The sequence below is a fragment of the Benincasa hispida genome, chromosome 1, assembly GCF_009727055.1.
Source record: "Benincasa hispida cultivar B227 chromosome 1, ASM972705v1, whole genome shotgun sequence".
In the NCBI taxonomy this organism is placed as follows: domain Eukaryota; kingdom Viridiplantae; phylum Streptophyta; class Magnoliopsida; order Cucurbitales; family Cucurbitaceae; genus Benincasa; species Benincasa hispida.
The window spans coordinates 55252059-55264946 of NC_052349.1; the positions used below are offsets into that span (position 1 = coordinate 55252059).

At 33.8% G+C, this 12888-nt stretch overlaps 1 protein-coding gene across 1 annotated transcript; it reads left to right on the forward strand.

The window, feature by feature from the left end:
* Nucleotides 1-5612: 5612 nt before the first annotated feature.
* LOC120078063 (cation/H(+) antiporter 18-like) lies at nucleotides 5613-11957 on the forward strand (the record flags this gene model as incomplete). The annotated part of the gene is made up of 4 exons (XM_039032259.1): nucleotides 5613-5739; nucleotides 7024-7226; nucleotides 8545-10082; nucleotides 11031-11957. Coding segments are annotated over 4 exons (2541 nt in total), but the record flags the coding sequence as incomplete, so codon positions are not given.
* Between the last annotated feature and the right edge of the window lie 931 nt (nucleotides 11958-12888).

Here is a 12888-nt window from a genome sequence, read left to right on the forward strand (position 1 = left end):
CCAATCCATGGCACCACCGGCAGCCTTGACGCACATCCGCTGGAAGTAAGTCTTTGCTTCCAGCCGGTCATTTCATTTTCCTTTCTTTTCTTATAATGTATTGTATGACATTTTGTGGTTAAGGAATTAATACAATTTGTTTTCAATGCATTTCTCTGTTTCCTTCGAATCCATCTCCATCTTCTTTGCTTTGCATCTTTACTTTCATTGCAAAACTTAGTGAGATTACTTGGGTATCCCATACTTAGTCATGTGGATTAGGGATATGAAGTATGTAGCAACCCACTGAGAGGTGTGCATTGTGTGAGTGTGAGAGTAACCTTATTTTCTTAGTGTGAAGTTGTGGCAACGCCTGTCTATAGGCTAATGCAATGCTTGTCTACATGTGAAGGCAGCAACAACTAACTGCCCGGGAGGGTAAATGGTTGGTCTCATTAAGAAATGTATGCATTGTTCACTAGAGATAGGAACAATCTTAGATCAGTAGAGTTCATGCAGTTACCTTGTCTTATGAGCACTTCATTCATCATTTAGCCATACTTAGGAGAGTAGTTTAAAACCCAAATCTAAGACTCGAGAGAGCGGATTGGAACACATAAGCAAGAATGGGAAACTTAGGGATAAGCTCTGTTTGCTATCACACAGCGTATGCGCCTTACAGATAGGATATTGCATGCGTCCAGGAAGTAGGATAAGGGGTTATGCGGCAGCCATGCTCATGCAACGAGAGCTAGTGAGCTGGTTATGGAGGTTTAGGCAGGCATAGGATTCTCGGTAATATCGCAGATACATCACATACGTCCTAGAGTTAGGTTCACGTGTGTGTAGCATGGTTGCATGACTTGCGTTGACTAAGGTTGCCCTTGCGGTCACTCTTAAGGGTTGAAATGAAAACATCTCCGCATTTTATCTATCTTTCCCATTCGTTTGTTTCATGTCAAGAGTTGTCGTGTTTCTACCTCTCATGCATACTCTCATTGCGTTGTCTGTTAGATAAGAGTAAGAGTAGGATTAACTTAGCAACCCCTCCAACATTCTTTTATTTAAACCACTGCATGCACATCACCGCATTCATTTTGCTACAAGTCCCCGTGTTTGACCTCGGATCACCAAAGAAACTTGCATTCGCATTATACTTGGCGTGAGGGTAAGAAAACTTGTGACAGGACGCTAGTCATCGCATACATTTGTTAACGCATAATCATTCCAACGCAAGACCATCGATGCATGGCTATCAATGCATATCTTAAGAACATGCATCACATATTGTGTCCAAGGGATTTTAGTTGTTGAATAATTTGACTTCTAATTTACCGTCATCACTCACATGTTGTCTTCTTATTGTGTCCAAGGGATTTTAAGGTAGATGGTAACTCTACCTTAAATTGGGTGTTGGATGACTCTTCTTCATCCTCTACCTTCTTCTCCTTTTGCAAAACATCTCCTCTTCCCTAAAGGTGATGTCTCTACTAACTAAGACCTTCCTCTTAATAGGATGCATTTTAAACCCCTTTGCCACCCTCTGTAAAGCCTACAATCATACACTTGACTGCATTTTAAATCCCTTTGCCACCCTCTGTAAAGCCTATAAACCCTACACATCCAAAGACCTTGAAGTTATCTGGGTTAGGAGGATGATTAGTCCACTTTTCCTTAGGGGTAAGCAATTCTAAAGATGTGTGAGGGCACCTATTTAAGGTATACACCATATAGGATCCAGCTTCTGCCCAAAAACTTTGCCCTAAAATAGCATCAGAGAGCAAAATCCTAACCCTTTCCATTATGGTTCTATTTAACCTCTCAGCAACCCCATATTGCTGAGGCGTATACCTCACTGTTCTATGCCTAGTTATACCATTCTCACTACAAAAATTATCAAAGTGTTCATTGCAAAATTCAAGCCCATTATCGGTTCTAAAGTATTTTAACATTTTAGATGTTTGATTTTCTATCATGGCTTTCTATTCGTTAAACATCCCAAAAACATGGTCTTTAGTTTTAAAAAAGTATATCCAGCTCTTCCTAGAAAAATCATCTATAAAGGATAGAAAATACCTTGAGCCACTAAGGCTTGGTATAGGAGATGGTCCCCATTGGTCAGAATGGACATAGTCCAATGCTCCATTGGTGGTGTGCTGAGATTTTGTGAAACTTTGCCTAGTTGCTTTACCTAAAATGCAATGTTCACAAAAAGAAAGGTGCTCACTGATACCTTTGGGCAGGATTCCTTGCTTGGACAGAGCTTGTATCCCTTTCTGACTAATATGGGAGAGTCTTTTGTGCCACAAGTCAGCCTCTGTTAAGCTTGTTGTTGAAACTGTGTAGGAACTTGTCATCATCTCTACTCCTTTCACAATGTAAAGGTCATTGACATTCTCACAACTAACACAACTTTGAAATCCTTCATCACCTCAAGAACTCCACCTTTTCCTCTGCATTCACACCCAATGGAGTCTAACATGCCCAGAGATATCAAGTTTCTCTTGAGCAAAGGCACATGTCTAACATTTCTTAGAAGCTTGATTGATCCATCCTTTAGCTTCAAGGACACTGAACCAACCCTCTTTATCTTACAGGCTTCATTGTTTCCCATGTACATTGATTCTTCATCAAATTTCTTGTAAGTATTAAACCAAAGTTTGAAAGGTGTCATGTGATAGGTATATAAGGTGTCATGTGATAGGTATATTTGGAGTCAAGTACCCAATCATGCTTCCCAAGAGGACTGATTTGGTTGGTTTGATTTCTGGGGGAGGCTAAGGCATCAGAGTAAAAATAGGAACCTTCAACCACTGATGCTTCTGGTTGTTTTCCCTTCTGATCCTTCTCTTTTTCTTGGTTTTTCCTTTCCAGATTGTAGCAATCTCTCATCAGGTGACCTTTCTTCTTGCAGTAATTGCATCTCAACTTGGTCTTAGGTTTGTGTTCTTCACCTGACTGGTTTTTATTCCCCTTATACTTTTTATGCTTGTTCTTCCCCTTGGCAAACAGCTCCTCTGCACTAGGCTACTCTTCTTGACTGACTGAAACTCTAACTTTCTGGTTCTTAATGCTGAAATGATGGCATCAGTGGTGACTGATTCTCTGCCATATTTCAGAGCATTCTTCACCTCTTTATAGGTTTCGGGTAGAAAGTTTAGTAGCATAAAAGCCTTAGACTCGTTGCCAATTTTCTCACCAAGGCTCTTGAACTCTAAGACTATCCTCTTGAATTCATCCAAATTGTCTTAAAGAGGCTTGACAGAATCCATCTTGAACGTAAGAACTTCTCCCTCAGATACATCTTGTTGGGGAGATCCTTGGTGGCAAAAAGACCTTCTAGCTTGACCCACATCTTGTAGGCTATGTCTTGATCAATTACTTGCCTCAAAATACCATCACTAAGATTTAGAACCAGAGTCCCATATGTTGTAAGCTCCATGTCTTCTCTTTCTTGTGCTGATATGGTGGTTGGCAGTGTTGATGGGTCTAAAAGGGCCTTGTGGGCCTTTTGTTATCCAAAATTACTTTGATTTTGGCCTTCCATAGGCCAAAATCACCCTTCCCATCAAACTTCTCAATCTCATACCTTGCAACAGCCATTTCTGATCCGAACGAGTATCGAGTCCCGATTTCTTGAAAATCTTGAAGCTCTAAGAAAAATGACCTTGATGATCTTTAAACGCAATGATACCACAATTGTTGGGTTGATCACTCTTCACAAGTCCCAAATACTCAAGGTCAACGTTGGAGAGATGAAGAAATGGCTCAGAGTTATTATGCCAAATCCTCGATACTTGGAACTCAATGCTCGACTCCTACTTGATCCTCGATAAGAATTCCCTTCTTCGTCTGATAAGTCTCTGTTAAATATTCGATGCAACTCGATGACAATAGAACTAATACTCGATCGTACTCAACAGTTCTTGAACGATACTCGGTGCGACTCGAAGGTGAAAACAATGTACTCGGTGCTACTCGATAACAAAGAATCGATGCCCGATTGACTTGATAATCTGATTACTCGATGTGATTTAAAAGTTAATTGAATGATGTGCAATTTTCTGTAAAAAAAAGTACTCGATTGAACAAGAATGATAAGGGAAAAGGAAGGAGACACAGTGTTTACTTGGTCAGCAAGATTGTCTACATCCACGAGAAGATTTGAATTCTTTTTACTTGATGATGATTGTGTACAGATTTGTTGTTTACAGAAAACTAAGAAAATGATGATAACTATATGATTTGAATTTGAAATCAGTGGTATTTATAAGAATATATCAGTTGACTGTTATACAAGTTAGTTATAAACAAATAAAATCTTAGTTATTTGAGTCAAAGCTTCTTCAAAATGAGATATATAATTACCCATTTTATTGACCTATAGTTGTAGTTATGAACTGTTGCAACACTTTTTGTAGCGGTTTGAACCCCTGGCAAAAGCTATTTTGAGAGGGATATAGCAACATACTTTTAAAAAATGTTGAAAAATGACATCTCACTCTTGTTGTAATAGGTCCTCCTATTGCGACATTTATATGTCTCATGATGCAACAATTTATAAGTTAGTGCAACACTTTATCAACGGATGAAAGTTTACTAACCGCTACAATTGTTGATCTTATAGCAACAATTTTTGAAATATATAGCAATACTTTGTAAGCTCATATACTAGCGGTTGTCAGTTGTTATCAAATGCAACATATTTATAAGAGATACAAGCATTTGGAAACCATCATATTGTAGGATATAATTTGTCAACCGCTATTAATTGATATATAACAACTTTTATAAACGTTGGAAGCATGTCATAACTGTTGTAATAAACTTTTCAAATAGCTGTTATTGCATAAATCTTTGCAGCATTTGCTAAACGACTAATAAAACGGATGCATTCCTATTTTCTTGTAGTGAAACGATTGCTGATTTCATATGTTTATCCGATATTTAAATAATTACATACGTTTGAATGTGATGCGTATATAATTCTGAAATGAAGATCTAAATTGATATAATTAACATAAATTGATTTACTTACCAAAATTTATGGTTTTAATTGATATAATTCTTAGTTTATGATTGTAATATTCATACCATCCAAGATTTTGGGGTTATATGCTTTTGTTTATTCTTATATAAATTAATGTAATATATAATTCTCAAATAAAGAACACCTTATTCTCACAACTAGAGGAATATAAAAGAGAATTATTTTTAAAAATATTAAGCCCCACAAAATTTTAGGAAGATGGTTTTGTTCTAATAGAGAACATATTCCTCTCTACTCTATACATTTTTTTTCTCTCTCTCTAAATTACAGTTAGGATTGTATATCTTACATTAGACAATATTATTGATTTAAAACTAAAAGATTGATCAGAGGAATATATAAAGCATTTTAATTTTATTCTTGGTATAGTGAGTTATCATAATAAATTCAATAATGGGGATAGATAAGATTTCAAAATATTTTTATAAGAAGTATCCATCAATATAAAAATATTTGTGTACTAGAAAAATAAAAATACAAATATTTGTAATTTTGAAAATTACCAAAAAGGCCCTAGTCCTAACAAATGCATGGACATGAGAAGATGTGGTTTGAGTATAAAAGGGAGGTGTGGTAGTGCTAAAATTCTTCATCCCATCTAATATCTCATTTCTTCATCTTTTCTTTTTTCTTCACCAAATTTTGTTTGGAGATACAAACTTATTGGTTTCTTATTTTCCAATCAAGAATTTCTGTCCACCAAATATCAGGTGATTATTTCACTGTTTTACTTTATTTAATGGTCTTTTTATCCATTTAGTCTTGTGTGACACGGTATGTTGAAAGTTATATTGAAAATATTGTAACAATTAATTACTTCGTCACTAGTGAAGTATCACTTTCTATTAACGATTTGCCTATCACTTAAATGATCGATTAGAGAGATAATTTTAGCTAAGTACAAAAATATTGATAATATTTATGAATGAAGATATTTATTTAAGGCCTTCAATATATGTCAAATGATGGAAATTTCGAGATCTAAATTTTATGAAAGGTCATGGAAGATATTATTATTGATGAAAGTCTAAAAAAATCATGAAAATTATGGATCTTCGTGAAATTTATTTAAATTAGTATATGAGATGAAGACTTATTTGAATTATAATAAACTATTTCTAATCATTATGTCAAGATAAAATATAATTTTATTAATGATATTATTGTTGTGGATAAAATTAATTACAGATATAATGATTGAGTTTTTAATTTTGTCTTAAATAAACTATAATTCACAAATTTGAATCAACTATTTTGTAGAAAACTAAAATAATCATGAAAATTTGAAGAACATGCTTAAATAATAAACTAAACCTTAATTTGAAATTAAAAAACAATTTTTAATATTCCCATTTATGTAAGAATAGATGTATAAATTTACATGGTTTCAAGTTTTGTTTAGTGATTTGTTATATTTGTATTCTTTAAAAATATACAGTTAATTATTATATATTCCTAAAAATACTATTCATTGTAATTATTCTTAAATTATCTTTTTTTAATTAAAATAATTCCAATATCTATAAAGTAAAAGTGTTCAAATGACCTCAATCTATATTACCCAATCCAAATTATAAGATTTGAATTGAATTAAATTTTTTTTAATTTTTTTGGAGTTGGATTGAATGTTGAGTAGAATTTTTTTTTTTTTTCAAGTTGATCTAAATAGAAGGAAAAAAAGTATCAAAGTTTGTTTTTGTTTAAAGTTTTATAATAGATATCATACAAGGTATAAAGCTCCTTTCTTTCTCAATTATATCTCCACAATTGTAGGCCTGCATAATGGGCCTACCTAGTTCTAAAACTAGGTTGGCCCGACAGTAAAATACGGCCCAGACCTGAACGCGTATATTGGAATGTTAACGACATGTCGTCTACAGTGATGCAAAACGAGAGTGGCCCACATTCTTCGTTTTTGCTCTGTATTCTTTCATTTGGTAGTTAAAAGAAATTGGGTGTGAAATTGAATGGATTCTTCGTTTTGGTTTTGTCAGAAATAGCGTTGAATATGACGGTGGAAGGTGGGTGTCCAACGGAGATGAAAGCGACGTCTAATGGCTTGTTTCAAGGCGATAACCCACTCGATTTCGCCCTGCCTTTGGCCATTCTTCAGATTTGTTTAGTGGTTGTTCTTACTCGTCTTCTTGGTTTGCTTCTCCGACCGATTAGAGAGCCTCGAGTCATCGCCGAGATCGTTGTATGTGTTTTTTATGTTTTTTTTTTCTTTGTATGAACTGTTGCAAGTTATCTATATTTGCAATTAATTAGGCGGCGTTGGTAACTTTTCTATTTTTAAAATTAAAGTTTATTTCGTCTCAATTTGCATATTTCTTTTAATTAAAATTATTGAATTTTTAGTTAAATTTAAAAAATAAAAATAATTTTAAAAACTATTTTTTTAGGTTTTATTTCGCAATCGTTAAGGTCTCATTTGATTATCATTTGGACCTCCTTTGGTAAACATTTCATTTTTTATTTTTGATTTTTTAAAAATTAAATAATTTCTTCGTTGTTTCTTATGAATCTTTATTAAATACAATGATTGAGCTCCAAAAATAAAAATTACTTTTGAAAAACCTTTTTTTTTTAATTTTGAAAATGTATTAGTTTTTTAAACTATTTATAAAAAAGTGAATAACAAAATAAGAAATTTGAAGGTGGAAGTAGTGTTTATAAACTTAGTTTTCAGACACAAAAATGCCTACCAAACGGAGTCTTGGTTTTTTATTTTTAGTATTTTAAAATTAAGCCTATAAATACTCATTTAATCTCTTAAATTTCTTGCTTTGTCATCCAATTTTTACCAATATTTTTAGCAATCTAGAAAAAAAAATTAAGCTCTCTTACTTAAAGAAAATGAAAAGCATGATAAAAAAACAATAGGAAATAGGCTTAATTTTTCAAAAGTAAAAAATCGAAAACAAAATAGTTACTAAACGATGTCTGAGTTTTTTGTTTTTTATTTGAAAATTAAGTCTATGAAGCATTCTTTCCCTTCTAAATTTCTTGTTTAATTATCTATTTTTTACTAATATTTACAAAAACCAAGTCTTGAATATTTTTTTTAAAAAAATATTTTTATTTTTTTATTTTTTTTATATAATTTGACTAAAAATTCTAACTCTTTTATTTGAAAAGAATAAAAAAATTTAAAAGATAGGCTTCATTTTCAAAGACTAAGGAAACCTAGTTTCCAAAATATGGCCAAAAATCAAGATCATTTAGTAATCATTTGGTTTTTTGTTTTTTGTTTTTTTTTTTTTAATTAAACACATTTCATCCATATTTTTTAGAATGATTTGCATCTTAAATTCTTAGTCAAATTCTAAAAGCAAAATTAACTTTTTTGAAACCTATTTTTTTTAGTTCTCAAAATTTGACTTGGTTTTTTTTTTAAACTAGAGTAAAAAATAAAAAACAAAATGTGAGAATAGTACCCTAATTTTTAAAAACAAATGGTTAGTGTTTAAAGTTGATACTATTATGGTATTTAACTTTGTTATGGTGGATGTTAGGGTGGAATATTACTTGGACCATCAGCGTTAGGTCGTAGCCAGGGATTTCTACAGAGTGTGTTCCCAGAAAAAAGCCTAACCGTGTTGGATACATTAGCTAATATGGGTCTTTTGTTCTTCCTTTTTCTCGTTGGACTTGAGTTAGATCCCAAATCTCTCCGCCGTACCGGAAAGGGCGCAATGGGCATAGCCATCGCCGGAATCACTCTCCCTTTCCTCCTCGGCATCGGTACCTCCTATGTCCTCCGTTCCACCATCTCCAAAGGCGTCCATGGCCCTCCTTTTCTCATCTTCATCGGTGTCTCTCTCTCCATTACTGCTTTTCCCGTCCTCGCTCGTATCCTAGCTGAACTCAACCTCTTAACCACCAACCTTGGCCGCATCGCTATGTCCGCTGCTGCCGTCAACGACGTCGCCGCCTGGATCCTCCTCGCCCTCGCCATTGCACTCTCCGGCACTGGCCGTTCTCCTCTTGTCTCCATCTGGGTTTTCCTCTGTGGCTCTGTTTTTGTCCTGTTTTGCTTCTTCACTCTCCCGCCGGCCTTCCGATGGATCTCCCGCCGTTGCTCCAAAGGCGAACCAGTAAGCGAACTCTACATTTGCGCTACTTTATCCACCGTCTTAGCCGCTGGATTCATCACTGACTTAATCGGAATCCATGCTCTGTTTGGGGCTTTTGTCGTCGGCGTCCTCGTCCCAAAGGACGGCCCACTTGGCGGAGCCCTCGTCGAAAAAGTCGAAGATCTTGTTTCTAGTTTATTCCTCCCTCTCTATTTCGTTTCAAGTGGATTGAAAACGAACATTACTACAATCCAAGGAGCACAATCATGGGGTTTGCTCATTCTAGTAATTTTCACCGCGTGTTTTGGGAAAATCATTGGCACTATCTTGATGGCACTCTTTTGCAAGATGCCACTTCAAGAATCTCTAGCTTTAGGATTCTTAATGAACACCAAAGGGCTTGTGGAACTAATCGTCTTAAACATCGGAAAAGACCGAGAAGTTTTGAATGATCAAACCTTTGCAATTCTGGTTTTAATGGCTGTCATCACAACCTTCTTCACTACTCCAATTGTTATGGCGGTTTACAAGCCGGCCAAGAGGAATAGCAAATCTGAATACACTTATAAGACAATTGAGCGAGATGACTCAAATTCCGAGCTTCGAATTTTGGCTTGCTTTCACTCTATTAATAACATTCCTTCGATTTTGAATTTGATTGAGGTGAGTCGTGGGATGGAGGGTAGTAGTAAGCTTTGTGTTTATGCAATGCATTTGATGGAGCTGACAGAGAGGTCGTCAGCCATTGTTATGGTTCATCGAGCTAGAAAAAATGGAAGACCATTTTGGAACAAAGGAGGTAAGTCAGCTTGTGATCAAATTGGTGTGGCTTTTGAGGCTTTCCAGCAGCTTAGTCGAGTGTCCATACGTCCAATGACTGCCATATCTCGGCTTTCGCATATGCATGAAGATGTGTGCAATAGAGCTGAGAGAAAACGCGCCGCAATTATCATCCTCCCATTCCACAAACACCAAAGGTTTGATATGCCCTAATGCATTTATTTTAACCTCATGTTTGTGCATATCATTCAATTCATCTTGTAACAAACTCTTTTTACTATTTTAAAAAAATATTTTTTTATTTTTTTAAAGTAATTTGAGTGGAGGCACGAAAATGGGTGCATCTTGGAATGTGTCAAAATATTGTTCATATGCATAACAGAACTATTTTGATGCATTCTTGGTCGTGTCTATCTTAAATATTTGAAGTAAAAATAAAAGATACATTGTGACATACTATGATAAGACAATTAAATGTACTAGACAAAAACTCAAATATTTGCCTATGCAAAATAAAGGGAAAAAATCATTGTAGAGAATGGATGAGAGTATATATTAGGTGGTCAAACAATAACTATTTTTTGTACATTTTATTCGGGTTTAAATAATACTTTGGTCCATGTACTTCTAGTTTTGGTTTTTATGCTTTCAAAATGTTCATTTTGGTCTCTATATTTTAAATTTTGGTCCATTTTGGTCCCAACGTTTAGTCTTTGTATTTTAAATTTTGGTTCATTTTGATTCTTAATACTTCTAAAAAGTGATCATTTTTAATCTCGTTATTTTCATTTTTAAATGATCAAAATGGTCATTTTTAAAAAATTAAGCACTAAAATGTACATTCTGAAAGTAGTGGGACTAAAATGAACTAAAGTTGAAAGTTCAGAGACCAAAATAAATTTTTTAACAGTAGAAAGACCAAAATAAACGAAAATCAAAAGTATAAGGACCAAAAGTAGTATTTAATCCTTTTATTTTTAAGTTAACAAACTAATCATTTGATGAGAAGCTAAAAAAATAAAACAATGATTTTTAAAAGGTTAAAGACTAAAATACAGTTTAAAATTTAGGAATCAAGATAAAACATTATTGTCTACATCAATTTTAAAGGATGCTATAGTTGAGATGATTGAAATGGATGGCAGATTTGATGGATCTTTGGAAGCAACAAGAGGTGATTTCCAATGGGTTAATCAAAAAGTTTTGGAACAATCACCATGTTCCATCGGAATCTTGGTTGATAGAGGATTTGGAAATGGGTCTCACATCTGCGCCAGCAACATCTCTTCGACCATAACTGTCTTCTTCTTCGGCGGTCGTGATGATCGTGAAGCTCTAGCCTTCGGTCGGAGAATGGCAGAGCATTCTAGAATAACCTTAAATATCGTACGTTTCCTTCTGAGCTCGAACATGGACGTAGAATCCATTATGGTTGACATGAGCAAAGACGACTGTAAGGGTTCAGCAGTCATGGATCAGAAAATGTTGATGGAATTCAATGGGAAGAAAACCAACAACAAGTCTTTAAGGTATGAAGAGAGGGTAGTGAGCACATTCAACGATGCCATTGAAGTAATAAGAGAGTTCAGTAGATGCAATTTGATATTGGTGGGTCAATCGCCAGAAGGGCAAGTAGTGGAGTGTCTTCGTTTCAAGATCAATGTCGAATGCCCGGAGTTAGGTCCTGTCGGTAGCTTGTTGACATCAATGGAGCTATCAACATCAGCTTCAATCTTGGTTGTAAAACAGTTTCGTGGTCCATTGTTGTCTTCTTCATTCACGTCTACAGAGATGGTATTACCCAAGGAAGATAAGTAGTAACAAAATCCCCTATAAAATTTATAGTATCAAGAGAGTATGAATGCTCTTTCTATTCACTCTTTGCCAAATTAATTTCATTTTTGAATTGATGCAACGTATATCAATATTGAAGAATTATTTATAAAAAAAAATTTATAGTGTGATCATTAGAAGGAGTGTGTACATTCATGGTGTTAGAGATTTTCTATTGTAAACTGTACAGATCGAAAAAAGAGGAACGTTCGGAGCCTATTTGATGGTGTTTCATTTTCTGTTTCTTATTCCTTGTTTTTATTTCTCATTTTTTAAGAAGCAAACTTGCTTGATAATCCATCTCATTTCTTATTTCCAAATTTTGAACAATGTTTCTAAAATTTAGATAAGATTTTAGAATTAAACAACTAAATGTAACCCCCATCTAATAACATTTTCATTTTCCAATTTCCATTTCTTATTTCTTATTTCTTGTTTTTGTTTTCTAGTTTTTAAGAACTAAAAATAGGAATATATTTGGTAACCAACTTATTTTTTGTTATTTGATGAAGAAAAAAAACGAAAACTTATTCGATAACTATTTCTTTTTCATTTTTTTATAGCTTAAATGTAACTTAGTTATATTATATAAAATATTGGGGTAATTGCAAGGTTGTCAAAAAAGAATAATGAAATTACATCCATGGTCTAAATATATGGACTACGTTGATAAATTGGCAAAATAACAACCGCAACCCAATTGAAATAGATGAATGACCAAAATGTCCTCACAATTAAAAATGTGCGATTGCATTCTATTGTCGTTGAATTGTCATCTGATTGTCAATGATACCAATTGCTATCTGATTGATGTTTGATTACTGTCTGATTGATATTTGATATTGACTGTTATCTTATTGCAATCTTATATAGATTGCTAATGATATTGATTTACTATTTGATCGTTGTTAAATTGATATTTGATATTGATTGTTATCTGATTGCTAGTGATACTAATTGCCATTTGATTATTGTTTGATTTCATTTTGATACTAATTGCTAATAATATCGATTATTATTTGATTATTCACTAAATATTATCTTATATAATTTCTATTTGATGATGATTATCAATGATATTGATTGCCATCTAATTGTTGACTGATCATTATTTGATACCAATTCCTAGTGATACTAATTATTATTTGATAATGTTTGTTATCTAATTAC